We start from the raw sequence: 27,386 nt of genomic DNA, 5'->3' as shown, positions 1-27,386 counted from the left end.
GACATATAGTATAGATAGATATAGTAGCCATATGTCACTGGTAAGATATTGTATTACACGTAAATGTCCTGCATTCAACATCTAGGTAAAAGAACAGGAGCCTCATCAGAAAAATGTACTTGGCAGTATCAAAATAAAAGCACTCATAATGCACAGCATGGTGTAGTGGGTGTTGTGCTATTGTGTAATACACTTGTGTATTATTTATGTACTAATGTATAAATAGGTTTATAATGTATAAATAGCGGCCTAGGTGGAGCTAATTTTATCTATTTGACAGCTTGTTTGTGTATTTGAACAATATATTAAATTTGATTAACTGGCTTGATTTTTCTGAATAAAATCTGTACAATTAAAGTAACAAATAAATAGCTGTCAAATGAATATAGTAAGGGAAAAAAGAACAATATTTACCTCTGGAATATAACCTACAATGAAATGGAAGTGCCTATAGTTGTATATACAGTACATGAGTAAATGTAGTTACTACCACTTCACTCTAAATACACAAATAAATTGCAACACTTTGGAAAAGTACACGTCCATGAAAGGACTCTTAAATACACTGCCCATAAATTAGTTTTATTAAGTTACTCACTGCATCATTAAAAGGACTGTGCTAATACTGCTTGTTCTTGGCACACACTAGTGAAGTCAGAGGGCACATGTTCTCCCTGTTAGTAATGTAGAACCTGTCACTTAAGCTTTGACTGAGGTGACTAAAAATGGCACTGATTATGTTATGACTCATATAGGATGACAGGGAAGTGGCGACATTTGGAGGGATTAAGTTATTGGGTTTCACAACAGGCGCCACTGACTGCCCAGACTTTAGGACACCTCTGTGACAATGCAAAAAATATTAGGGTTATATATAGAGAAATGGCTATTAGGGGTATATATAGAGAAATGGCTCACCGATAGGTCATCAAGAAAAATGTCCATGCAGATTCATAGATTCTAAAGTGATAATGATATTCGAGTATGAGTATGTAAGAAATTCTGCCCTGTCATGGGAAATACAGTACATTTTTTTATTCATCATTCATACAGAAGTAAAAATAGTTTTGGGTACACACTCACATACAAACATTAACAATAAACATTTTTAAGTCCAGAAAAAGACTGTTGAATCTATTGTTCAGTATCCTGAACAAACCTTGATGCACATCCAGATCATTAGTAGATAATGTACATGACAATTAACAGTCTCCGCTTTACAAGATTAATTAGCCTACTCCAAAACCAACACTTTCTCAAATGCCAAGGCAAGTAAAAAAACAAATTTCCAAGTCCATACGTGATTAACTTTTGAAAAGATAAAGGATTGCTCTGTTAGTGTCTTATTCAGCTATTGAATTTAGCTCCTGGAATCAGACAAATCATAATTTTTTTTAACTGTAGTTTAATAAAGAAAATTCTTTGGTCCATTTTGGTGGATCATTGATTATTTTTTCAAAAGACCTGTCATCAAAAAACATCTCAAGGAATGCCCAGTGGAATTGTAAAGGAGAGGTAATCTCCCACCTCCCCCCACTCTGCTCTGAAGTGCTGGAAGATGATGATCCAAGTTGTAAGGACTGCTACCCACAACAGTAACCCCAGCGCTGACCTTTTAACGTCTAGATGAAAAACACAAGACTGTTACTTGACATTAAAGCAATGATCACACACACAATTAAATCATATCATGCTCTGACTTTGCCAAAATTTTTCTTCAAAAATAGAGCTCAGAAAATTGCAAATATATTGTTTAACAACATTTAAGTACAACATGTCAAAAGTGTTAACAGTGACATAGGTTTAAGTGGTTATGCTCAGGAACAAGTGTATGTCATGCAAATGTTCTCCTAATTATAAGTTTAAGAGTAAGGATGGGCATTATGGACCAAATCAATACTTTCATAAATATATACTTTTAGTAAAATTAAATTAGTGCAGCGATGGTTTGTAAAATCTGTGGTATTGATGTAGAAGTTCTGACACTCACAGGTCTTTATCTGAAGCTGTTCTGTGTAGGTTGGCTTCAGAAAGGCTTCCCTGAAAAACCATACAACATTTACCAGCCATAGGAAGGGAAGAAATGCAAAGCCACCTAAGGAAAAAAAGAGGTTGGAAAAAACATAATCAATAACCTTATACTGAATGAATATTTAAGCAAATCTACTCTATACTGCACATTTTATTTACAAAAGGCTCCAAGTCAATGGAACTGTACTGATAATACATCCTCCCTCTGATTAAATTAGACTATATCTGACCATTTTTATATAAATATATATTTTATGAAGGCAGGTGTTTATTATACTTGCATGTATCCAGACTTTGCAAACCAAATAGGGAGGATGTCAGACTGAATATAAAAATGTCTGTATCGTTGCTCTCTGTCATGATTAACTTTGAAGTACTCTCACCTAAGTAATATTTTCGGCACAGACTTAGCTTTTCCTCGTTGGGCAGTCGTTCCAGGTTCATTGTTAATACGTCTCGGTCCTGCTACAGAAAGAAAAAAGTTTATGTGCAGAACCAGCAGGAGAGGCCAACCCAAAGATATGATTTTTTATGAAAGGAGGTGATGCTGATGATGGTTGCGATTAAAACACGTTCGCCCACTGGCCTGGACACGTTTTAAACGAAGTAATCTTAAGAAAACTGTAAAAAAAAAAAAAATCCCAGCGATGAGGGATCCCTGTAGTGCTCGGTGATCTAGTTTGCATTTTCAGATGACTAGAAATTCAACTCAGGCTAACGTTAGCATTTCGTTAGCTTAGCAGTGTAACATTAGGTTGTTTCGACTGCTAAAGACAGCCGTAGCATGAACTACATCGGTCTCCAGATGCTGGGTGAGGTCGTTTTATAATATTTCTACGCATACTGTATGCTACCGTGATACTTTACCTGGTATTTTTAAGGCCAAAAGTCGTTGCCAGTTCATTAAATGGAAACAATCAAACAACACTTCCTCCTTCTTCTTCGTCTCCTGACTCTCACTCTTCTTCGTCCTCGCTCTTTGTTGTGTTTATGGAAACACACGCCAACATGCGCCAAATACCGCCACCTACTGCCATTGGAGTGGGTGACACGTGTGACAACAGAGACGGTTTGGTGACTAATGTGCTTTTATATAAATAAAAGATTGATAGATAGGCTCACGTTAGGGTAAAGCAGTCATTTCATTACCTTTTCTGAGGTAGTGATGTTATTATTTCTGAATTCTGAGATAAGGTTAACCAATCTGATATATTCATTTGAAAAAAATTAAAACTTTTGTCAGAATTCTAAGATAATACTCTTATCAATTCAGAAAACTGGAATTAAATGAATCGATTGCGATTGTGAATGACTGATACTTAGCAAAGTAGCCAAGAACCTATGATGATATTAATTGTTTGCGGGCAAATCTAAAATGTGAGTGGCAAAAGCAAAAAAGAACAAAAAATAAAACAGCAACAACGATAAAAAAACTTTTATTGAGCCTCATATTTTCTGCCAAGATCAAATTAATGTTGAAGAGATTTTTCTTTTCTAGACGTTTAAATAACTCTTACTTTTTGAGGCCTAATGCTTTCTTAGCCAGTTTATTCTGCAACATGAGTTCCCTCTTTTACATGGGCTGAAACTTAAACATAAATAACTCTACACCATAAAAATGATTTATATTTATTTATTTTTTAAATTATTTCTGCTTCTTCCTCTTCTTCATTATCATTTTTTTTGTGGTGGCGATAAAGACTCATACTGCCATCTACTGTATTGCAATGTGTAGAGCCTGGATAATATAATCATGATGTAAAGCACTTAATTATCACAATAGACTGTAAAATGCAGTATTTCTCTTTATCAGCCTCTGCATCTTATTTCCTCTGCCAGATGTTAATTATGGCTTTTTTTTATTCATCATGAAGTCATCTTTATCTAAGTCTGTCACTTTTATTATTATATTATTGAATCATGTAATATCAGAGCTTCCTTCTTTTTCCAGTTTATTATCATGGGAGTGATTTTAAATAAGAAGTCATTTCTAAATCCTTTCTCATCATGATGAACCCACACTCATACCAACTTGTTTGGTATTTTTGATGCAATTTATAACACGTTTATTATGATAACATGCCTTGCAATATTTAATTCACCAATATTTATGAAATCTGGCTGGTTCTTTGAGAACATTTTAAACGGCATACAAGACAATTAGAAATCTAATATATAGGATCCACCGATAGTTAAGCAGAAATGATTGGTGAATTAAGTTCAGTTGCCTTCAGTGGGATTACGATGAATACAAACAGTACAGTTTTAAGAACGAAGTGGCACAGCCTGAGATGTAATGTGTATACATTTCTGAAGCGATATTTGACGTACAGACACCACCAGAGGTCGATCCACCTCCCACTCCCGCTGGAGCCTCACCGAAAAGACTCACTTTCCCTTGCAGCATTGCGGCTCCCCCCTCCCATCTCGCGCCTTCCCTCTTGTCTCTCCTCGAACTGCTAGCCGTCGGTGTGTGTTGTTGTTGAAGCAATGATGGCGGCAGCGGGATGCGGATCAGCAACCGCGGCTGCCGTAGGAGGCCAAGGTGGAACCGCTACGGCCAGAGGTCGTTTCCCCGGTCGGCCTTGGTCGTCACGCACACGTTTGCGCTCTGAGAAGCGATGGCAACTTGGACGATCAGGCTTAGAAGCTGATGATGTGACTAACGGAGGGCCAAGGCCCGCAAACCTGGTTCTGTCGTTAAACGAAGACCAGTCTCACTTGCGCTTACTTGGGATAGAGGCGAGCCACAAGATCCTTGGCCAGGCTGGATACAGCTCTAGTGGGAGTGAAGAGGTGAGGTCCCAAACCGAACCAGGAGTTAGTATCTTTATTTCATCTTCTCACATTTTGTTTGATCGTTAAATGTGCAAGAATGAGTGCTGTACCCAGCAGTGTGACTGATAAGTGCCATGGAGAAATGTCAACATCCTTTTGCTAGGCTAACATTAGCTTCAAGCTTGGTGAGCTAACAGTACATGCTAACTAATGTTAGCACAGTGGAGCTTCCCATGACATTTATTGAACAGTCGCAACACTATACCACTTCAAAAAAGAAGCTGAGCACTTTTAACTTACATTAGTACTGTTCCTTTAGTCACTCTATATGAGGTTAAAATATTATAGGTTGAAAACATGAGCAGGAGATATTTTTCAAAAAGCTAGTTAGTTAGTACGTCAATTTGTAAACAGGGACCGCAGTTATTCCATCTATGGCCCGCTCGTTATCGGGCCAGAGTAGCAACTAGCTAGTTGTAGCGAACACAAAGAACGGGAAGGCTAGCGCCTCGGTATCCTGCACAGCCGCTTAATGCTAACTGCTCTGTTTTAATACGCTGTCCAGATGCGGGCAGAGTTGTTTGCTTAGCTAGTTTCAGTAAGCCAGAATAAACTATTACACGACTACCGTACGTAGTGCACATATAAACACTCGGATAATAAGATATTAATTTTGGCTAGGTAGCTTTTTCTACAGACAGAAGTGAGTTTAAATGCTTTCGAAAGAAGGGGATGGCTAACTGCTAGCTACCATTTACGACAGGTTTAAATGGTGGTGCAGAAGTGTGCCAAATCCAGTTGCACCCTTGTTCTTGGAACTGAAAGCTCTTTACTCATACACATGTAGTCGTTAACGTCCTCATTCACACCAGTGAAGCTGTTTGTAGGCTTTCAGGTCACAGCTGCAAGCATGGAGATGCACAGTACTTGGGGCTTATGGTAATTACAGTCCCACCTTTCCCTGCAGTTTTTGTCGGTGGTGTAGGGGCTCGTCCTAACTACTGTTAGTAGTTAGTGTGTGATTCATGCAAAGGCTGTAGAGTTGTGATCTTGCTTGCGGTGGTAAATAATCCAGATAATATACTACCCCAACATGGAAAGTTCAGAGAGTTCCCCCCCAAACTGCAAATGCATTTTTGGTTGCTAGCAATGCAGACCATATTACTGTTTAATTTATTGTAACTCAGATTAGATGAATGTAATAGTTGGTTTGAATGTGGAACAATGCAAACAATTTTCTATTTTCTGTCATTGATATTATTGCTATATAATCTTCAGCAAATAACGTATTTTTTTTGTTATTATTATTAGTAGTATTATTATTTTTAGACATATCCTTTTGTCCAATATGCTAAGATAAATATACATAGTCTTGATTGTTGTATTGAAAAAGTAATCGTAACGCTGGACATTAATCCATTCTTCATAATGAACATTTAGAGACTGTACCTCCATCTACAGTGGGGTCCAGAATTCTGAGACCACTTTGCCATTCAAGTGGACAGAAAAGTGATCTCAGACTTTTGAAACCCACTGTATTAACTTAACATGTTAACTTGGTCTCTGTTGTGGCTATAATTAATGTTATATGCTTTGGAATTAAAAATTAATACATTTAATTAAACAAATATAATTGTTTTTGCTGATGGTTTAGTAGCCTCCAGCAGAGTGGTGTTAAGTTGCTTCAAGTGTTAATTAACTGATTTTATTCTTCTAGGGGGATGACTTTAGAGGATTTGAAGCTGAGAGAAAAGGCTCCAAAGGGCCTTTATGGTCTCGACAAAACCCTTCAAAAGGTAAGGACATGTCACTGCACAAAATAACGTATTTGGTGTAATTTATGAACAACACACAAGTTAAAGTTTTTTAAAAATGCAACACGGTATAAACGATGCTTGTTTTCTATTACATTTTTGCATCCAGTGGAGGATATATGGATTTTGCAACATTTAATATCTCTTTGTTTTGTAGGTGATGCTGTCAACGCAAAATCTAAACGACAAAGTGAGAAGGTACTGCTTAAAACGCCAGCAGTGGAGGCAGCTATTACCCCACCTGATCCAGCAAAAGATGTAAAATCATTGGAGGAAGTTCACGGCTTATCCCCTGAAGCAGAGCCTGCAAAGGATTGTCGGAAAGGCTCGAAAGGAAAAAACACTATGGATCGACAGTCCACTAAAAGCGGAGCTTCATCAGCAGCACCAAGGATTACTATTAAGTTGGTGGCCAAAAAGAAAATGAAAACTGTAAAGGAGCCTCATAAAAAATCTGTGAAGAAGTTGAAGATAAAAGGAGTTCAGGATCAGTCTAAAACCAAGGACATTCAGGGTGATGAGATTTCAAGCGCTCATGTCAAATTAAAAACGGAACCACATGAGGATAAACATGGCACAGAAGATAAGGGAGGGGGGAATGTACCTGCAAGAAGGCGTGGAAGATCTGCTTCAAAGACAACAGAGCCTGTCTGCCAGACTAGCGCCAAAGTTGCAATTGATGACCAAAAATCAAAAGACAGAAAATCAGCCGATCCACTTGACACTGCAAAGGAGAGCGGGACTGAAGAGCCAAAAACAAATGCAAAGAAATTAAAGCATAAGGAAATTGCAACCGAGCAAATGTCTGAAGCTCATCAACTAGTGATTCGTAGAAGCAATAGAGTCACTAACCCACTCTCTAAAAGCGTCTCAGACACTGCAGCTGAACCAGAGAGTTTGAGCAAAAGTGATGCCGTTCTGGTGGAGTCACAATCAGAAGTTTCTCGATCAGTGGAGGCCAAACCATTGTTGAGAAGTGACAGACGAAGGCAAAGCAAGAGGCTGAATAAGGATGTTACTGTGCCAGAAAACCATGGTCTATCATCCACAGCGACTGATAATTCAGCTGTACAGCCAAGTGACAGTTTGTCTCTGAAAAAAGAGGACATGATGGTCCCAAGTTTAAAGTTGATCCGGGTCAGAAACCCAAAATATGATGCACAGGCCAGTGGGAAGAATTCAGCTCGAAAGAAAAAACGGAGAAAATTTATCTGGTCTTTAACATTAGTGAAGGGAGGAAGTCAGACACGGGATGCTGAAAACACTGTCAAAGTAGTAGAGAAGACTGTGAGTGAAGTGGAGCAGTCCACTTTTTGTGACACAAGTGTCAACAAGAGTTTGAATGGCATGGATAAAAAATCAAAACCGGATAACTCAACCCCCCAGGAGATTGAAAACACAGACAATAATGAGTGTTCCCAAGACAAGGCTGAAGTGTCATTGGAGGAAAAGTCCACTTTACATGTTGATGTTGATTTGGAACATGTAATTGAAACACCATCTCCAGAAATCAGTAAAACCGATTGCGGAAAAGTTGTCCCACCCCTTCAAATTAAAAAGGTCTCCTCTCCTGGTAAACATAAAAGCTCAAAGCCATCCTTTTTAATTCAGCAAGTTAGTCCTGTGCCTGAGAAGAAAGAAGATGTTCTGAAAGATTCCAGTGAAGTTTGTGAGGATAAATCCTCATGTCTGGATCCTGAAGTCACACCAGCTAGGAGACTAAGGAGGAGGACATCAAGCCTTGATTCACCACAGACAAAGTCTGTCAGTCATAAGCCAGTGACCACTCAGAAACGGAGACTTAGAACAAGTCCGCAGGATGAGGATACTCCGCAGGTGCACGTTGAAGATTCTTCTCAGGTTTCAACTGAAGATTCCAGCTCACATGTTCTTCCTGAAAACTCTTGTCAGGTTTTGGCTGAGGACCCCTCACAGGTGACAAGTATAGGCTCCACTGAAGTTCCTGATGAGGATTCCTCATCAAAGGTCGCTGAGGATCCTTCACCAGTGCCAGGTGAAACTTCTCCACAGAAGGTGGAGAATGAGGTAGAACCACAGATCGAAGAGGCAAAACCATTGCCTGTGCCTTCCAAACCTAGAAGATGTAGAAATAATAAGTTAGGGAAAAAGAAGTCTGCTCAAAAGAAGAAAGCTGTTGTCGCCCCTGAAACTGCTGCTGAAACTGCTGTTAACACAGAGGTTGATACAGTTGAAGCTATTAACACAGAGTCTGTACTAAAGGAAGATACTCAGCCTTTAGTAACAGAGGTAAGTCAGCCAGAAACAAAAGACTGCACCCAGTCAGAGGCAAAACAGGACACTGTGTCAGTGGAAGAAGAGCAGATACAGGCACCGGTAAAAGAGGAAACAGACATTCAGTTGATAGATAGTCAACAATCAATGGTGTCAGGAAGTCAAGCAGAAAGTGATCCAAAAACACTGTGCCTGCAAAAGAAATCTCTCAAAAAAGTAAAAAAGAGACGTAAAAGTTTGATTGGGCAGCGTCAGAAACACAGGCACAGGAGCAGAGATGGGAAGTTTGCTCCACTTAAAATATCTGAAAGTCAGAAAATTGTTGAAGGGGATAGCGAAATTTCCACCCCATTGGCAGCTACCACGCCAGTCCCAAGCTCCAGACTTATTGGAGTACATAAAAAGTACAAAAAGACACAGTCAGGCCTTCAGTTTTTCGGGTCTAAAAGGCCAAAACCACAATCCAAAATAATTTCTAAGCTGATAGAAATAGGTCTTGAGAAAGATAGTTTGAAGCAGGAAGAAACAGATACGTTGGTTGATGGGGGACAGGCAGATGTTGTAGAGACCCCACCTGGTAAATCAAAGTTTGTAAAAAACATCAAGCACTTCATTATGCCTGTCGTAAGTGCCAGATCCTCGCGGGTGATCAAGACCCCGCAAAGGTTCATGGATGATGCTGGAATGTCCGTACTGCCTCGAAGAAACTCTCCAAAGAAAGGTGTACAGCTGGGCCTGCAAATACGTCCAGGAAAGAGGCGAGATGATGGGACTGGCAGAGCAATATCCCCTATCCTGCCAGTTGACGATGAGGACATATTGAGTGAAGCGCAACTGGATGTCGATCTGTTTTCAGCTCAGGACCTAGAGGACAACATTGATATAGCTGACAGCCTATTTTCTGAGAGAAAAAGTGGCAAAAGTGAAAAGAAGAGGTCTCTTCTAAAGAACTCTAGTTTCAAGTGGCATGTGCCAGAAGAGTCTAGCGAGGAAGTGTATACACTGGACAAAACTCCAGAGAACAAATGTGAGGATCTGTTTTTATCTACACCAGTTGATAAGCCCACAGAACTATCTACTGACCTCCTGGATGCTCAGAAAAAGAAAAGTTTCCCTAAGTTTAATAAACAAACAGCCCACCTCAAGATTTATCAAAGGCTAAAGAAGGTGCACACGGTACTTCCCAAAAGCAAAAATACAACAGAGATGGATAGTCCAAGTAAACCTCTTCAGCCCCCTGTTGATTTAGCAGAAGGACTTGATGATGAGGCCATGAGCATCAGTCTTAGGCAACGGAATACAAATGTGGAGCAGGAGAAGGACAAGTCCAAGCTCAAGATAGAAGACCTTGATACCCCTGGAGTGGTGAGAAAGGTTTCGGTGTGTGTTAGGACTATGAACTCCAAGTCCCTTGCACTGCAGCACGGTAAAGAGGAGGATTTAGCAGGGAAAGACATTGTCCAACTTCACTCAGGTAAGCAAAATGATTAAAAGCATAAGATTATTTAATGCTAAGCAAACAACTTTTGATCTATTAATTATGCAACCTAGAAGAACGAACCTCATAATGGACCAGTCATTGGCATATATTACTTTATATCCACAGGAGAGCTGCAGTCAGAACAGAACTCAGGCACAGGTGAAGGTGATTACCCTGGGTCCGTGGAGAAGGGAGCTTCACAAAGGGCACGCCTCACTGGTGCAAATAAAAGAATGTTCAATCTCCTCAGGAAAGCCAAGGTCCAGCTCATTAAAATTGACCAGCAGAAACAGCTTAAGTCATCTGGGGTATGGTTATGATCAACACAAGCACATTTTCAGTCATCGTAGACTTTTATTGTTCATTATTACATAATTTCTGTGTAATAGAACCTGTTGTAGAAGAGGAAAACCTCATATAAAAGTATTGATGATACAACGTGATTTTCTAGTTGTCTGAGGCTTGTATTGATGCCTTGTTCTGTCCATTAAACCTATAGCTGTTATCTGGCCCGAGTAGCGCCAGGTCTCGAGATATGACCTCCAAGAGACAAAGGAGGAAGCAGAGGGTGCAGCCTGATGCCAATGTTCCTGTCAAGACAGAGCCACCTCAAGGACAAGTGAGCGAACAAATCAATAGGCCCGGATTCCATCAAAAAAATCTTGTTTCTGTCTCTGGTTTTTACCAATGTTTATTATTGTTTATTTAACCGTCTGCTACAGTCAAAACGTAGCGTAAATCTCTGTTCAGTGTAAAGTACTAAAATGTACGAACAGTGATTCAGATTTGTTAAAAAAAAAAAAACTTGAGCCCCCTGTCTCTTCACATCAGTGTTTGTTCTGTTTTGGTTCATTCTCCTCCCCAGCCTCAGCTCATCTCCCCGCTGTGCCAGGAGTTCCGCAGAGCAGGAGGTCCACGAATCAAGCACGTGTGTCGTGCAGCATCTGTGGTGCTGGGGCAGCCTCGAGCACTGGTACCAGATGACATTCCCAGACTGAGCGCCTTGCCTCTGCATGAAAGAAGTGGCATTTCCCCATCAGCCGTCACTAAAGGTAGATGTGACCTGATTGACAGATTTATCTGGATTAGCTTTCTTTAAATATGCTCATAAAGTTTCTCGTGTCTTGATGGCAGCATCAGTAGTAGTGGTGGCACTATTAGTTTCAGCTTCTCAATTCTGACAGAGAATTGACAAGGTTTTTGATTCAGTTTGATTTTTTTATTAGTTTTTTTTATTTTAATTTAAAATTACTGTTAAAATAATTGGAATAATCTATAATCACAGTGCCAGCGTTTATATATGAATCACCTGTACTATTTATGCTCATTATTTTGATTTGTCTGCTAAATACTCCAATTTTAAAATAATGCAACCAGGTTTTATCTGTCACTGAAAATGCATTTTTGAAAAATTAAAAATGAACCACTTCAGAAAAATGAAATTTAGCAACATGTGGCTGGTATTGGTTTCCCATTCTTAATGTGTGTTTGTTGTTGCAGATGTTGGGTCTCCCTCAGAATCAGACAGTCCTGGGCTGTCAGATCCAAAGGTCACCAAGGTCAAGAAGCCGTCGAACTTTGTGAAAAGGAAAGGACTCGGGCCTTTTGGGTACCGTTCTCGGAGATGTGGAGTATGCAAAGGCTGCAACCACGAGGAGGACTGTGGCAAGTGCATGAACTGCCTTGACAAGCCAAAGTTTGGTGGACCCAACACCAAACGGCAGTGTTGTGTGTAAGTTGACTTATACTTAATTATGAGCTGTTGAGGAGCACAGCAGGGTGTTCACAAGTAAATAAGAATTCTGTGTTTTATATCGCAAGGTATAAGAGATGTGATCAGATTGAAGAGAGGAAAGCACGCAGACTCAGTGGAAGAACAGCACCCAAAGGTAAGTCTTCCCTTGAGCATGGAAGCCTCATGTTGTTGTATACTTCCATGACATTCAGCGTGCCAGCTACATGCCTCCTCCTTCTTTTAAGGTGCCTCCAAGCGACGGCGATCTTCGCTTAGCGGGGGTCATTCAAGTAATGACGAAGGGAACGAGGGCACTGCGGACTCACCATCTGGTCTCCAGGGTGACGGCCACAGTCCGTCAGTAAGGAAACAACCAAAGCGTGTTGTGAAACCCCGCGTCTACTTTGACCTGGTGGACTACGACTCAGATCTAGATGACAAAGCTGTCTCGAGCTCTGCCTCGCCAGCCAGGAGAAGGGGCTCTGGACACCGTTTCAGTCAAGGTAAGTTAACACTCAGAATCCAGTCGAGATAGATGCTTCATATACGATCGAGTGCAAAGCTTGTGATGTGTCTCATAATAATAAACCGTTTTTTCCTGTCCTTCAAAGACTTTGTTTCACTGGATGGGTTCCTTGGAGACATTTCAGATGATGAAGTCAGGCATCGCAAGTCCAGTTCACACCGTGTACAACCTGCTCGACGTAAACCTGAGAAGGTGGGTAGCTCTGAGTTTGATGGTTAGCCTACACAATTTGTATTTGTGGCAGTTTTTTGTTCTTGATTAGCACTGACACGCTAAGTGTCACTCAATCCACTGGAGGTTGGCAAACAAGGCTCTGCTAAAATGTTCAGAAAGGTTAGCTGGCCAGGATTGGCACACTGTGTGGATTGATCCCAATTAGTAACATATTGTCACAAACCAGCCAATTTTGTCTCTGAGAACACGCCAAATGCAGTTTTGTTTGTATATTGCCAACTTTTGGCTTGGTGTAGCTAAGACCCCCCCCCACCCCACCCCCCCACCCCTTCCTTCCTGTTCCTTTTTCTAAAATCCAGGCCATGCTGTCTCTTTCTGCAGCTCCATTTCTACAGTTTTTATTTTTCCAAAAGAAATGTCTGCACTGCTACTTGCCAGTAGTTCTAATTTTTGTTCAGCCACTCCTCAACTACAGCATATAATACTGGTGCCTACTACATCATTTCAATTTAAGTTAGTGCTGTTTCAACTCAGATACAGTAAATGTGCCCAGTTGTTTTCACCTTAGAATCATCATTTGGACTCTGCCACATTAGTTTCCACTTTGAGCATTATGCAGACGGAGGCTTGATTTATGGCTGTGTATTAAAGGGTTAAAAAGTTTCTATGGAGACACCCTACCTGTGCTGTTGACTCCACCATAGCTGATGTGTGCTGCCTCACAAATGTACCTACAACTCAGGGCTACTGCGGTTACAGAAATACCACATGGAGACCACAAGAACTGAAATTGGTCAGCATGGGCTGTGAATAATCCCCAGCCCACACCAAAATATCTTCCTTGGGAACTTCCAATTTTGCACAGTGTAAACTAAACTAAATATGCCATTATTTGAGGTTACTGTTGTTAATCGGATCATGCCAGAGAAAACAGCAGCTGCAAAATTCTCACCTTACATCACACCCTGATATTCTGACTCCACCATTCATGTTCTCTGTTGCCATCTGTCGATGTGTCACATGCCATGTCATCCATTATGGCCATGGGAACGCACAATTAAAAGTGAATGTATAATAATTTAAGGACCTTTTCTGCCCCTATTTAAGTTATGGTTGTCTTTCAGGGTCAGACACCACAGGTTCCTTTGGAACAGACTCCTCCCAGTGTCCTGGCAGCTTTGGCCCATGGATTTGAGCAGAGAGATGTTGAGTCTTCTAAACCTACTCATAAAATCAGGGTTGACTTCAAGGTATGTTACTTTTTACAGTGCATGACAAATCTTGTAATATAAACCTATTTCTTACATTCTTATATCTGTTCAGTGGGTACAACAGACATACGATTCCTGTTTGATGCCACTCATTCTAAAAATAAACTTGGGTTTTAACATTTTAACTTTTTTTTTTGATCAAATGTTATTTATTCCTCAGAAATTGTATTAATCTCAGATTGTTACAATGCCATGTCACTAATGTAGTAATTAATCTTGTCCACTAGAGGTCAGTGGTTATTTCTTAATTCCAAACTGAATATACCCCCATGACTAGTTAAAAATCTTTCAGTTGACCACTCAACAAAATGTAACTTGTAAACCTACCACTCTCACAACCAACACTGTTCCATCATAACTGAAACAGCATGACATAAAAAATTCTATATATGTGTCTGTTTATTTATTTTTTTTAATGGATGATGGTCAGCAGACCGCAAAATTACACTGGTACCTACTGGGATCCTTCTCTCATACATTATTATGTTGTTATTGTGTTGTGTGTCATTTTCAGGAGGACTGTACTTTGGAGAATGTCTGGAATATGGGTGGTTTAAGTATACTGACCTCTGCACCGCTCATGCCACCCTATGTCTGCTTCCTTTGTGCCAGTAAAGGGCAACATGACGTAAGTGCTCTATACATTCTTCTGTATTTTAATTGAAACTGCTGATCTGTTACTTTGTCATTCTGACCATCTTAAGTTTATAAACTATTAACTGGATCTTATAGTGTTGTTATACATAGATTACACATGTTACACATTATCATACAGATAAGAATTAATAATTTTGTCATATTTTAAATTTATGTAATGACAATTTTTTGATTATGTGAATATCTTTTATCAGATGCTATATTGCCAAGTGTGCTGTGAGCCCTTCCACCAGTTTTGCCTTGAACCATCAGAGCGCCCCTCTGAAGAGAACAAGGAAAACTGGTGTTGTCGTCGCTGCAAATTCTGCCATGTGTGCGGCAGGAAAAACAAGCACTCAAAGGTAGAACCTGCGAATTTGGCTTGTTTTGGGATATTTTACTTGTCAATATTAAAGTTATTCAGTCCGTAAACATCACATTTTTCATGTCTCCCTCAGCCTTTGTTGGAATGTGAACGATGCCAGAACTGTTATCATGCTTCCTGTTTAGGACCCAACTATCCAAAACAAAACAAGAAGAGAAAAGCTTGGGTATGTTCCTGGTTCTTCTTCTTCATAAAAGCAAAGTCATGTATGCTTACTGTTAACATGCTGAAGCAGGAGCACATTGGTTGCCTGTGCTAATATGATGGTTTTTTGTGCAGGTTTGTATGACATGCATCAGGTGTAAAAGTTGTGGCGTCACACCAGGTAAGAGCTGGGACACTGACTGGAACCACGACAAAGGCCTCTGTCCAGACTGTTCAAAACTCTATGAACAGGGTGAGGAGAATTTAACCTTGACAGTACATTTATTAATCATTTGATAATATGTCCAGTTCTGTATTATATACCTACATTACCAATCTATGTTGTGGCTAAGCATCTTTATTTTTCTCTCATAAGGTAACTACTGTCCAATCTGCTTCAAGTGCTATGAGGACAATGACTATGACAGTCAGATGATGCAGTGTGGCACCTGTAACCACTGGGTACATGCCAAGTGTGAGGATCTAACAGGTAATTTTTCTTTTACATGTTTTTGAGGATAAAAATATCCTAAGTAATAACATCAATATTATTTGTTATTAACTATTAATAGTTGAGCATGCATTCAAAACAATTCAGATTTTTTATTGTGGATTCCTGCTTTCTTTAGAACGCAGTAAAGATGCTCTAGGTTTGTGTGTATTTTGTTTAGAGGTGAATTCTCCTCATCTCCGCCGCTAAACTCCTCTCTCTTGTAAAATTATTTCAGATGAGCTGTATGAGATCCTGTCCAGCCTGCCAGAGAGTGTAGTGTATTCGTGTCGGCCATGCAGTGTGACCCAGCCCAGTGCCTGGAGAGAGCTCCTCTACATTGAGCTCAGGGCTGGGGTGGAGAAGGTTCTAGCTTGCTTGCTTTCCTCCACCCTCACCCAGCACCTTGTTACCTGCTCACAGGTAAGACACTCTGCTTTCAAATGTGCTATGTAAAAAATAAGGCTATTACATGGTGTATATATGTCAGAGTTATTGCAAGACTTAACAAGTACATTGAATACAGGATGTTAAATATGCTGTGGTTTGTGCTGCAGTGTGAAAAATTGGTCGATCCTGACAGTGGAATAGAAGGACAGCCAGCCTGTGACCTCCGAGCTGTAGGCAAGAAATTTGACAAGGGCCTTTATACTACGTTGGTGAGTAAACAACCTCTTATTCAGTGTCTGACCACTTGAGTACCACTGTGGGAAAAATTTTCAGTGTTAAATTGTGTGAGCTTTTAAACTTCTTTATTTCAGTAAGAATTGAGAGACACTCTACACATGTAAACACCAGAACGTATTAAATCACATCCCATGTAAACAGATGTCCTGAAATCTTTAGTCGGATTAGTTTCAGTGTGTGCATGTAACCGCAGTCTTTCAGATATGTAAGAACTCACTAATTATTGCCAGACAGGAAACTATGGAGTACAGACGATATAAAGTTACTGACAGACAAATGATATAAAAGGATAGACTTAAATGTAGCTTGAAATTAGGCCACTGAATTGGTTTTCAAAAGGAAATTTAAAGAAAGCTCCTCCTCCTCACTGGTCTGTGGTCGTCTCAAGCTGTCTATTAAGACTGCCTCTAACCGTGTTTCTACAACAAGTGTTCTACAGGGAACGACGCCTGTACAGTGGCAGGGGCAACTAAGATATGAACCTAATGGATACTAAAAAAAAAGATTTTTTATTTTTATTTTTACAGAAAATGTTCCATGAAGATGTGGTTCAGGTGGTACGAAAGAGGCTTGAGCAAGAAGAGGATCTTCCAGAGGAGCGGAGGCCCACTGCCCTGGCACGCTCTTACTACTTAAAGGTGGTGTAAACCTCGAGGGCATGACTGCTCTTTCATTTATCAATATTTTTGTTATTATGTGAAAGGATCCTTGTAGTGCTAAAACCTATTTTTTCCTCTTTTCCTAATGGGAGTTTGAAAAACAAAGTGAAGTTGTGTAATACTTTTAGAAAAGCATTAGCATTTATTAGTGACTGATGTGGTTTTTCTCTTCAGCTCCTCGAAGAGGTATTTAATTGGTTCAACAGCCAAGACCCAAAGGTGTGGAACCCTTGTACCAAAGACTTGCCTATGTGAGTAATAGTTTCCATTTACTGGTTTGTAAACGTGTACATTCATTTGAAAAATATTCTTTGCATACGTGGTCCTGTAAAATAATGAAATATAGAAATCTAATTTGAACTCTGAAGATGTTTTAAAAGTACTACCTGGAGATAGTAGTACATCATGATGATGTATTTAGTGTACAGCATACCTTCTTGTTTACATATGTGAAAGTTATATGCACTCCTCTTTGGCGTTACAAGAAATATTTATAAGCTTTTTAACTCATTAATTCTTTCTTTCAATAGTGGGATGCTTTTCCATGCTGTTCATCCTCCAACTACAGAGCATGTTTACGCTCAGTGGCAGGAGAGGGAGAGGGAGGAGCTCTCGTCCAGGGCTCCACTGGGGCTCGTGCAGGAGGACAATGGACAAAGCTTAGATTTAAAGGAAGAAGAGGCAGTTTCTCCGATGTCTGGGGAGCCAACAAGCCAGAACCACTTCAAAACCAGCAGGGCTGTCAGGCTCAAATTTAAAGGTAATGCTATCAAGAGGAGAGAGGATCATGAAATTTGATACTTATTTGTAAAAATTCTTGCACAGTGTTTGGGCCTTGAAGTTCTTACTGATTGCACATTTATACAGGGAAAAGGGGCCGGCTTTCAAAAGCTGATCTAGACACTGGATGGTCTAAAGATGATGAGAGACAGTGCTCTTTGTGCCAAAAATTTGGAGACCTCAAACCTAATGTAAGTAAAACATCAACATGAAAATGAACTGTAGATCATAGTACATTGTAAATATTGGACACACATCTTTTCTTTGTTACGCAGTGGGCCTCACATTTTCTTTTGTGTTGTTCAACAGGAAGCAGGCAGGTTGCTGTACTTGGGCCAGAATGAATGGGCACATGTCAACTGCTGTCTGTGGTCAGCTGAGGTGTTTGAAGAGGACAATGGCTCTCTATTACATGTACACAGTGCTGTCACAAGAGGGCGCTTAATGGTTGGTTATTACTCTACCATAAGAACTGATTAGCCTGTTAGTGTAATAATGTGTATTAATTACTATATTATTAGAAATCTGGCTTTGATTACAGACAGACTTGTAAATGAAGCGATTAGTGATATTTTAAAGCAAAAAATCTGAAAACAATACATAAGTAAGGCTCTGCTACTTAATTGCTTTTACTATGTAAGTTTGACATTTCATCCTTCACCCCCATCAACCCAACCCCCTCTTAGCGATGTGAACGCTGCAACCAGACGGGTGCCACAGTGGGCTGCTGCCTGACATCCTGTCAAAGCAACTATCACTTCATGTGTGCCCGCTCCCGTCACTGTGTGTTCCAGGATGATAAGAAGGTCTATTGCTACAAACACAGACATCTGATCAGTGGCAGGGTAAGTTTTGTTCCTCCATATTGTGACTTAATGAATGTTGCTACAGTTTCAAGGTTTGCAATTTGAGTGTTTGTTGTCTTATCACTTCTTGTCCTTGTACAGATGATAGCTGGTCAAGAATTCGAGGTAAACCGCAGAGTGTATGTGGATTTTGAGGGGATCAGCCTCCGCAGAAAGTTCTTGACAGGACTGGAACCAGAACTGATCAATGTGATGATTGGTAAGAGCCTTTCTTTTAGTTGATTGCCTCTTTCATTCCTTGACATTTACTAACATGAAGTTATGTTAAACCAATAATTGGTATCTAATTTTCCACTACACAGGTTCCTTACAAATAGACAAACTAGGTGTGCTGACAGAACTTTCAGCTAGCAAAGGCAAACTGTGTCCTGTGGGTTTTCAGTAAGTTGTATTTCATAATTTCTCACTTCATTAAATGAAGATATTGATGATGATTGATGATGATGATATATATTTTAAATATTTTAAATGAAAAAGACCTTTAAAACGTTGTTATTCTTTCCTAAGGTGTTCTCGTTGGTACTGGAGTACAGTTAATCCACTGCGCCGGTGCAAATACACATGTACAGTCAGGGAGGTCCGGCCCATTGTGCCTGAGAAACCTGTTGAGGAGATGCCTGACCAAGGAGACAACCGCACCATTGCTCACAGCCCCTGTCCACTACCTGGTGCGTTTTTTTTCTCACTGAAAAACTGAAGTACATCAGGAAGTAAATTTATAGATAACGATACTAATAATTTGTTTTGATAAATCATCAGAATCTGAAGCCCCAGAGACTGATATAACAGAATCCCAACCACCAATGGAGGAAGGCTTTGTCCACGGACCTCCCTCCAAGTTTGATCATGGAACAAGGCCAAAGATTCCCAGTTATCCCCAAACTAGAAGACCAGCTGGAGGAATGTCCCGACCTCTGCCATCCCCAGGTAAAATATAAATTCATATAATTTTTTGGTAAGAATCCAATGAAAAGCATGCAAGTCTTAAGCTGCTGATTAATTCTGTTTTCTTCTTAGGGGTAGCCCAGTTGAAACCCCACCACATATTAACCATAAGTGATCTGGAGGAGACTAGAAGGGCTCGTCGCCATAGCCCACACTCGCAAACACCAGGCCTACGCAGTCGCATGTCGCCCCCTCCTCTCGGCCCTCTGCCTGGACCAATTACCCTTCGTGGAAAATCTTCCCTTCCCACTTCCCCACTGTTTCCACTTGGTACAGACAACCTGATAAGCTCTCCATCATCCCGCCCAGTCGGAGGTAGAAGTGCTTCCTCTGTCCGATGCCCTGGAAATACAATGACCCATTGTACCTCATCTTTCTTTCCCCAGTCTCCCTGGCAGGATAGTGCAGGAAGCTTTCCTTCTCCAAGTCTGTCTTTCTCTTCATCCATACATTTACCCAGAAGTCGATTATCATTTGATCTGAGCCAGTCAGACTCGGTCGAGGTGCCACACAACTTCTTAGCATCACCAGAGCCTGAAGATGTCTCTCCAGCAAATGGTACATCACCCCAGGGGGACTTAGACCAACAGAAGGATGAAGAAGAATTTCCCTACAGTTCATTCCACAAAGATCCCAGCCTGAGTCTGGGCCAAGAGATGAGGACAGAACTGGAGATTGAAGAGACACTCCTGAATGAAGGCGTAGCAATGAACTGTGGGGGGCAGATAGTAGTTGAAGGTGATGATCAAGAGGAATTTTGGGGAAGAGCCCAAGACGTCCACAAGAGGAAGACCCTTGTTGCCAACCTACCACGGTCTGCTGCCTCAGCCAGGGATGACTTAGGAAACACCTCTTCTGATGATGATATGGAGCACTATTTTGATTTCTCACGGACAATAGTCAGTCGTCCCGTATCAAAAGATCTGTCCAAGTCTCCCTCCTCCCCTTCCTCTCGGCCTATGGCTCAACTGGATGGTGTTGACGACGGCACAGAAAGTGATACAAGTATAGCAACCAACGAAGATCCTCAGAAAGTTGAGGGTTCTACTCAAGCTCGGATACAAGCCAAAAACCTAAATAATAAAAATGTCCCTGGATCAGAAACTACAAACAACACAGAAGTTGTTCAGAGCCTGTTCCCCGAAGCCTCATCCAATGATAAGCACACAGATTCTTCATCGGTTACCATCTCGGTTGTCAGCAAAAGTCCTACAGATAGTTCACCTCAAGATCCACCTCAATCCTCTAATGCTAGTCAGTTAAATGAGGAAATTTCTGCAAACTCTCCATTCAAACAACAAAGCTCTGACACTCCTTTAGTAAATCAGGAGACTGTGCTTCCTACTCCAGCTCATGATGCTCTGCCTAACCTACTCACAAAGGTGCCTGAGACCTCATATTCAGAGGGGTTATTCCAGGGTTCCGGTTTAGGGTTTGCCCCTGAAACAGCTCTGGTTCTTGAGAGTTGTGAAACTAGTCCACATTTAACTGAGATGGCTCCTTTGCTAGAGGGCACGCCAATTGAGAACCAACAGTCTGAAGCTTGTAAACCCCTGAATTCAGAGCCTGACAGCAGCCATTTTGTATCGTCAACTGAGGGGTCTGCTGTGTTAATGAACCACTTAACAGGCAATACAGTGGAACCCTCACTAGCAGATGCTGCTGACACAAGTCAGGGCGCCTTGCTGGATCTTCTTCAGCCCTCCCCTTTAATGTCTACAGATGTACAAAACCCCTCCCAAGGCCTTGTAGACTCCTTGCAGATGTACTCCTGCTTACCAGGTTTCAGTCAGCCTCCTCTAACAAGTATTACACTTCAGCCAGTAACACATGACTCAGCAACCTTCCCATCCATGGAGCCTCTGTCTACTAAATTAACTACCCTCACTCCAGTTGGAGATGTGACACAAACACTGCTAAATGTTGCCCCTCAAAATGATCCAGTGCTATCAGCTACATTAGGCACTTGTCCCCCAGCAGGAACTTGTGAAACTCTCTCTGTACCTATCTACTCCACACAAACACAGCCGCTGGGTTCTACAGCTGTCACCATTGTTTCTTCCTCTGCATCAATACCATCTCTTTCTGGGCTGTCAGCGCAGTGTTCAACTGCTCCAACAGCAGTTCAAACCACCTCAGCCCCTGTGATCTTAAATGGTTACAGCTCTTCATCTTTGCAGAAGGAAGCTGCATCTGGTCACACAATCTCCATCAACTTTTCTACTCCCAGGCCAGCTTTAGAACCTCAACAGCCAGTGCTACCCCAGGCGTTACCTGGCCATGCCATTCTTACTGTGAAAGAGGTGGGTGGTCCAAATGTGGATCCTACGCCACACGTCCTGCTGGTAAACCGCCTTGGGCAGATCTTTGTGAAGAATCCAGAAAGCAACACTTTCCAGCTGCCCACTCCCAACTCCCCTTCCTATAACTGTGTCACTCAGATTGCAAGCCTTTTGCAAAGCAACGCACTGTCAGCCACACTAGCAGCAGCGGGTAACATGACTGCTCCTCAACCTGGGGCCAATGTGGCAACAGCAGTTCCTCCGGCAGTTACACCTGCAGTTCAGAATCCAACCACAATTACACAGCTGCTCGCTCACAACAGCAACGGTGCAGTGGCATCAGTTAATGTGAAGAAGCCAAGGAAGAATGCAAAAACATCAAAAGATGAAGCTGCCCCAGAACTGAATAAACCAAAGAAGAAAAAGGAGTCCAATGCATCCAAAAAGTCCAAGTCGTCCAAGGCCTCAGGACAGCCTGCTCTGTCAACTAAGAATCCTCCCATGACTCCTGCTGAAAGTGCCCAAGCAATTATAAATCAAGCAATGGCAAGTAACTACACCCCCAAGTGGAGTGGACTTCGAACACTTAGCCCCTCCTCACTTGTTTTGCCTCCTGGTCTATTAATTGAACCAGAGCGTCAAGTGTCACCTCGCTCACCATCACCAACACCAGCACCAGCTCCTGCTCCCCGCCCTCGTACCCACGTCCGCATGAAAAGAGTGTCTTCACTTTCAGACCGTATCGTCACAAAGAAGTCTAAAGTTGACTTCCTGCAGCCGGAACCCATCAGTGAGGATGAGGAGCGGCGCAGACCTGCCTGCCAAAGCATCTCCAGCAGGGCTTCAGGAGTCCGCATCAAGACACCAACAGTGAAAGAAGTACTAAACCTGGACGAGTTAAAGGAGGAACACATAAGTGATTCTGATAGCACAGGGTAAGATTTACTCATCTTAAGTAGGGATGCAACTACTGATTATTTTTATTACCATTTACTCTGATTAGTCTAAAATATCTTGCTTGTGTTGTCTGACCATCAATGAAAAACCCAAGGACTTTTCATTTACTATCATAAATGATAAAGAAAAGCACCCAAATCCTTACATTTGACAAGCTTTGCTTCTAAATATTAGATGTAATCTTTTACATCTTTTTGGACTTTCTAGACCAATACTTTGTCAATGTTTCCATTGTGGGTCAAGGAACAATATATTGCATAGATAATCAGTCTTACACTGAAAGCATTGTTATGAATAGAAAGTGTTCCATAAAGCTAAATGTCAGATAAGATACGAAACAGATATGTGTGTTCCCTTTACCATTGTAAGCGATGTATATGTATGCATATATTAAATGTATATAGTTTGTGTTTTAACGTTTTTTTTGAAAAGCTTGAGTACTTGTATCTTTCTCAGGTCAGAGCCTTGGGATTACATCTCCCGGGGTGAACAAGGCAAGCAGCATGCTTGGGAACCAGTTGGACACAGCACCCTGACTGACTGGAAGAAATACTCTGGTAATCTTGAGTTTTAAATGCATAATTTAATGATTTCTGTGAATTGAAAAATAATGAGTTCAGAATGTCTGCCATGTATGCTATGACTGTAACTAATGGATGTGACTTAATGTTTAAGAATAATCAAGTCAGATTTTTTAAATATAGCCCACTTCAATTTGCAAATCTATACAGCGACACCCTCTGTCCCTAGGCCCTTGAATAGGACAAGGAAAAACTCCCTTAACAGGAAAAGGAGGAGCAACAGAGGAGGGATCCCTCCTTCAGGATGGACATACATTCAATAGAAGTTGTGTACAGAGTAGACCCACATAGAAGGTTTACAGTATGACTCAGCCTCAACCTTTCCACTGTGGAAGGAAATGGAAAAATAGTCTCAAAGGCTAACTGTATAAATGATCTTTTATTAGGTGCTGCTTTGCCCTCAGATGATGAATCACCGCTGTCTGAAGAGGATGAAGAATGTCCAACTAACAGAGACCAGCCACACTTGCGATTTGAGATAACCAGTGATGATGGTTTCAGTGTGGAGGCGGACAGTATCGAGGGTAAGGCTATATTTAAAAAAAAAAAAAAAAAAAAAAAAGTACATTTTTTGGGCTTTTTTTTTTTTTTTTTAATGCCTTTATTCAATAGCACACAGTAGAGAGACAGGAAATGGGGAGGCAGAGAGAGGGGGAATGACATGCAGTAGAGGGCCGTCCGATGCGGGACTTGAACCGGGGCTGACTGCAGCGAGGACTGTAGCCTCTACACATGGGGCGCCTGCTTAGACCACTACGCCACACGACGCCCCTATATTTAAAAAATTTACATTTTAAAATTTCCCTCAAAGCTCAAAATTAACTTAACAAAATAATAAAGTGAGTTTCTTGTTTATAGTATTTCTGTTGGCATTTATGTTAATTGTATTCACTCCATTTACTCTCAACTCTCCTTTCAGTGGCTTGGAAAGCAGTGATAGACGGGGTGCAGGAGGCACGAGCAATTACGAGGCTGAGACCTCTTACCTTTCAGAGGATCACTGGTGCCCGTATGCTGGGTCTGGTCCATGATGCAGTGGTGTTCTTGCTAGAGCAACTTCAAGGAGCTCACCGTTGTCATCGCCATACCTTCCGTTTCTTCAAACTGTTCAGCCAAGAGGACGACTTGCCTGTCAATCCAAGCGGCTGTGCCCGCTCCGAGCTCTATCTTAGGCATGATAATTTTTATAAATTTTAATTCCCGGATCAGTTCAGCTTATTGATCTTGAGTCTTTCTTGATTCTATTCACTCAGTACTATGATAAAAATTTGGATGGACAAGAGTATTTTTAACTAGTATTTAACTTTTTGTAATTGACTTTTTGAATTGCTTTATTGATACTCCTCTGGACCTGACATTATTTTCTCTTAACAGGAAGTCCACGTTTGACATTTTTAACTTCCTGGCTTCTCAGCATCGGCAGCTTCCTGACATTGGGCCTTATGATGATGAGGAAGATGAGGTTCTTTTGAAGTCCACAAGGTCAATCTTCACCTCATTAGTTTAGTAGATTTTTGGCTGGGTTAAAATGCATTCTTTTTTTGTTTTTGTTTTTTTGGATGTTTTTAATGACTTAATTTCTGCTCTTTCTTTTAGACGGGCAACTAGTTTGGAGTTGCCCATGGCTATGCGCTTCAGACATCTAGAACGAACATCCAAGGAGGCTGTAGGCGTCTACAGGTCAGAACTACATTTGCAAAATAATAAGAATTCTATGGTAAATGGTAAATGGACTTTGGGCTTTTCTAGTCTTACTGACCACTCAAAGTGCTTTACAATATTTGCCACATTCAATCATTCACTCACATTCATACATCACATTCATGCGCTAACTAACTTGTTAAAAAAGTTGTACTAACAGGAAGCTTGTAGTCATAGCAGAGCCTGAGCAGGAAGATATAAATCAAAGAAGGGAGGGGAAAAGTAGTAGATAGTATTTAGCCAAGATAGGACTCCAAACCTCAGCATGTTCACATGCCATGAATAAGATGACACAAATGGGTAAGCTGCTGCCCATATATTCCATCAGTTTCATTTTGATGAGAGGGACTAAGAGGAAAACTCAAAGGGCAAAACAAGGCTACACACCAAATCTCTGAAACAAGACTGAGAGTCTACTGCCATGTTGTCTTACTGTAAAAAGTTATTTTTAAAAGTTGTTATTCAGCAGGTAATGTTTACTATGTTTACCATCTTAGTGTTAGCATGCCAATATTTGCTGATTAGAAATATACAGAAAGTATGAGTTACTGAGTTGATGCTGATGGGAATCCCACCAGTTTTTTTAAACCAAAAAAGTATTTGTCAAATTAAAATTTTGACCTGATCAGAGATTTCTGAATAGTTTTTTACTACGTCTTGACATGTAAGATTTGTCAGTGTACTAGCCCTGTGTCTCAATAAATGAGCTTACTGCACAGTTCTCCTAACACTTTCCAAGAACTAAAGATCTAGAAAAACTAGCTGCTGACTCACAGTTGACTTATCGACACTGTTGCCAACTTGAACGTCCCAGGAAATGAGCTTGTCTGACGTATGTGTGTCTATTGTAGGTCTGCTATACATGGCCGTGGTCTTTTCTGCAAGAGGAACATTGAAGCAGGGGAGATGGTTATTGAATATGCAGGCATAGTCATCCGTTCAGTGCTCACTGACAAAAGGGAGAAGTACTATGATGGCAAGGTTGGTCGGTTTTCTCTTTTTATCAGTTTCATCCTAATGTAGGTCAGTTATCCAGTAATTGATGGTTAAAGTTGGGAAAGGTTAGAGGATGCAGTTTTTATTTTTATTTTGCCATTGCAGGGTATTGGCTGTTACATGTTCCGCATTGATGACTTTGATGTGGTGGATGCAACCATGCATGGCAACGCAGCAAGATTCATCAACCACTCTTGTGAACCTAACTGCTACTCACGAGTGATCAACGTGGAAGGCCGGAAGCATATCGTCATCTTTGCTCTTAGGAAGATCTACAGGGGAGAGGAGCTCACCTATGACTACAAGTTCCCCATTGAAGACGCCAGCAACAAACTCAACTGCAACTGTGGGGCCCGGCGATGTAGGCGTTTCCTCAATTGAGCGATCACTTGAATGAGAAGGGGAGGATCCTGTTTACTAGTAAGCCTTAAAGTAAGGTGGCACTGGATTGGGCTTGGGGAGGAGGTGGGCAGTCCACACAGCAAGGGAATTAGCCACTATGAGACCAGTCAATAACATTTGGCTAGTTAGAAGTGATATGTGGACATTTTATGGTTCGGAAAATAAGAGGAAGAGAACCTGCACAGAAAATTCATTAACTTTTGAGAAGTTTGTGTTCACAAGGTTCTTCTGCCTGTGAGGAGTTCAGATGTACAGCTGGCACAGCAATGTCACCCCAGCAGTTAATATTGTGGAGGCAGGACAACAAGACATTTAAACCGGAAATTGAAAATATGAGCGGCTCCTGGATCTGTACGATCGACTCCAACGGAATTTCTTTGATACACACGTCAAGCCTTATCTGTTTGAATCATTGCTGAAAACCTATAGCTAGCATTTGAGGGATTCCTTATACTTTTTATTCATTTCTGGGCGGGAGGGGTGTGTCTGTCTATAGTACACTTGTAATCACAAATGCTCCATCCTCCAGTGATGGGAACATTTATAGCCCCATCCGTGCAGTGGTGAAGTCAGTTATTGAGCCATACATTCACCCACACCTTTTATTTGTGCGTTTTATCTAACGGTTAACACTTCTCACGTTGTTAATATTTTTTCTTTTTAGACTTTTTTTTCGTGAATAACAGAACAACCATGGTGCTAAGCTTTGAAAGGTCTTCAGCGTCTTTAGTTGGACTAAGATGTCCTGCGAATCAGGAATTGTTTAGCTGTTTATTCACCCTGCTGAGATCATGTATCTTAAATTTATGCACT

General features: G+C 40.9%; 2 protein-coding genes across 4 annotated transcripts; one reads left to right on the top strand and one right to left on the bottom strand.

Moving 5' to 3' along the window:
* Positions 1–1,020: 1,020 nt before the first annotated feature.
* psenen (presenilin enhancer, gamma-secretase subunit) lies at positions 1,021–3,019 on the bottom strand. Of its 2 annotated transcripts, none has more exons than XM_056380147.1 (4): positions 2,899–3,019; positions 2,415–2,496; positions 1,991–2,095; positions 1,021–1,622 (listed from the first exon to the last, which is right to left on the bottom strand). In XM_056380147.1, the coding sequence occupies exons 2-4, from the start codon at positions 2,473–2,475 to the stop codon at positions 1,483–1,485; spliced, it is 306 nt and encodes a 101-aa protein (XP_056236122.1). In that variant the 5' UTR covers positions 2,476–2,496; positions 2,899–3,019; the 3' UTR covers positions 1,021–1,482. The 2 variants fall into 2 exon arrangements, with proteins under 2 accessions (XP_056236122.1, XP_056236123.1); XM_056380148.1 differs by having other exon boundaries at positions 2,415–2,493; positions 2,899–3,011.
* A 1,437-nt stretch (positions 3,020–4,456) lies between these two features.
* Positions 4,457–26,554, top strand: kmt2bb (lysine (K)-specific methyltransferase 2Bb). 2 transcript variants are annotated; one of them, XM_056380082.1, is made up of 36 exons: positions 4,457–4,827; positions 6,527–6,605; positions 6,781–10,350; positions 10,483–10,664; positions 10,856–10,975; positions 11,222–11,408; positions 11,857–12,088; positions 12,178–12,245; positions 12,337–12,594; positions 12,703–12,809; positions 13,916–14,041; positions 14,577–14,690; positions 14,914–15,060; positions 15,157–15,249; positions 15,363–15,480; positions 15,604–15,717; positions 15,956–16,140; positions 16,275–16,376; positions 16,932–17,042; positions 17,238–17,314; positions 17,594–17,823; positions 17,931–18,034; positions 18,153–18,290; positions 18,530–18,688; positions 18,791–18,908; positions 19,012–19,090; positions 19,217–19,377; positions 19,469–19,636; positions 19,727–22,871; positions 23,350–23,450; positions 23,861–23,998; positions 24,394–24,646; positions 24,849–24,956; positions 25,071–25,154; positions 26,027–26,156; positions 26,277–26,554. In XM_056380082.1, exons 1-36 carry the CDS (start codon positions 4,522–4,524, stop codon positions 26,550–26,552), a joined length of 11,688 nt encoding a protein of 3,895 aa, XP_056236057.1. In that variant the 5' UTR covers positions 4,457–4,521; the 3' UTR covers positions 26,553–26,554. The 2 variants fall into 2 exon arrangements, with proteins under 2 accessions (XP_056236057.1, XP_056236055.1); XM_056380080.1 differs by having other exon boundaries at positions 4,457–4,851.
* The last annotated feature ends 832 nt before the right edge of the window (positions 26,555–27,386 follow it).

The sequence above is a fragment of the Seriola aureovittata genome, chromosome 7, assembly GCF_021018895.1.
Source record: "Seriola aureovittata isolate HTS-2021-v1 ecotype China chromosome 7, ASM2101889v1, whole genome shotgun sequence".
NCBI lineage: Eukaryota > Metazoa > Chordata > Actinopteri > Carangiformes > Carangidae > Seriola > Seriola aureovittata.
The sequence above is the reverse complement of the archived record's forward strand: the minus strand, read 5'-3'. Positions and strand labels throughout refer to the sequence as shown.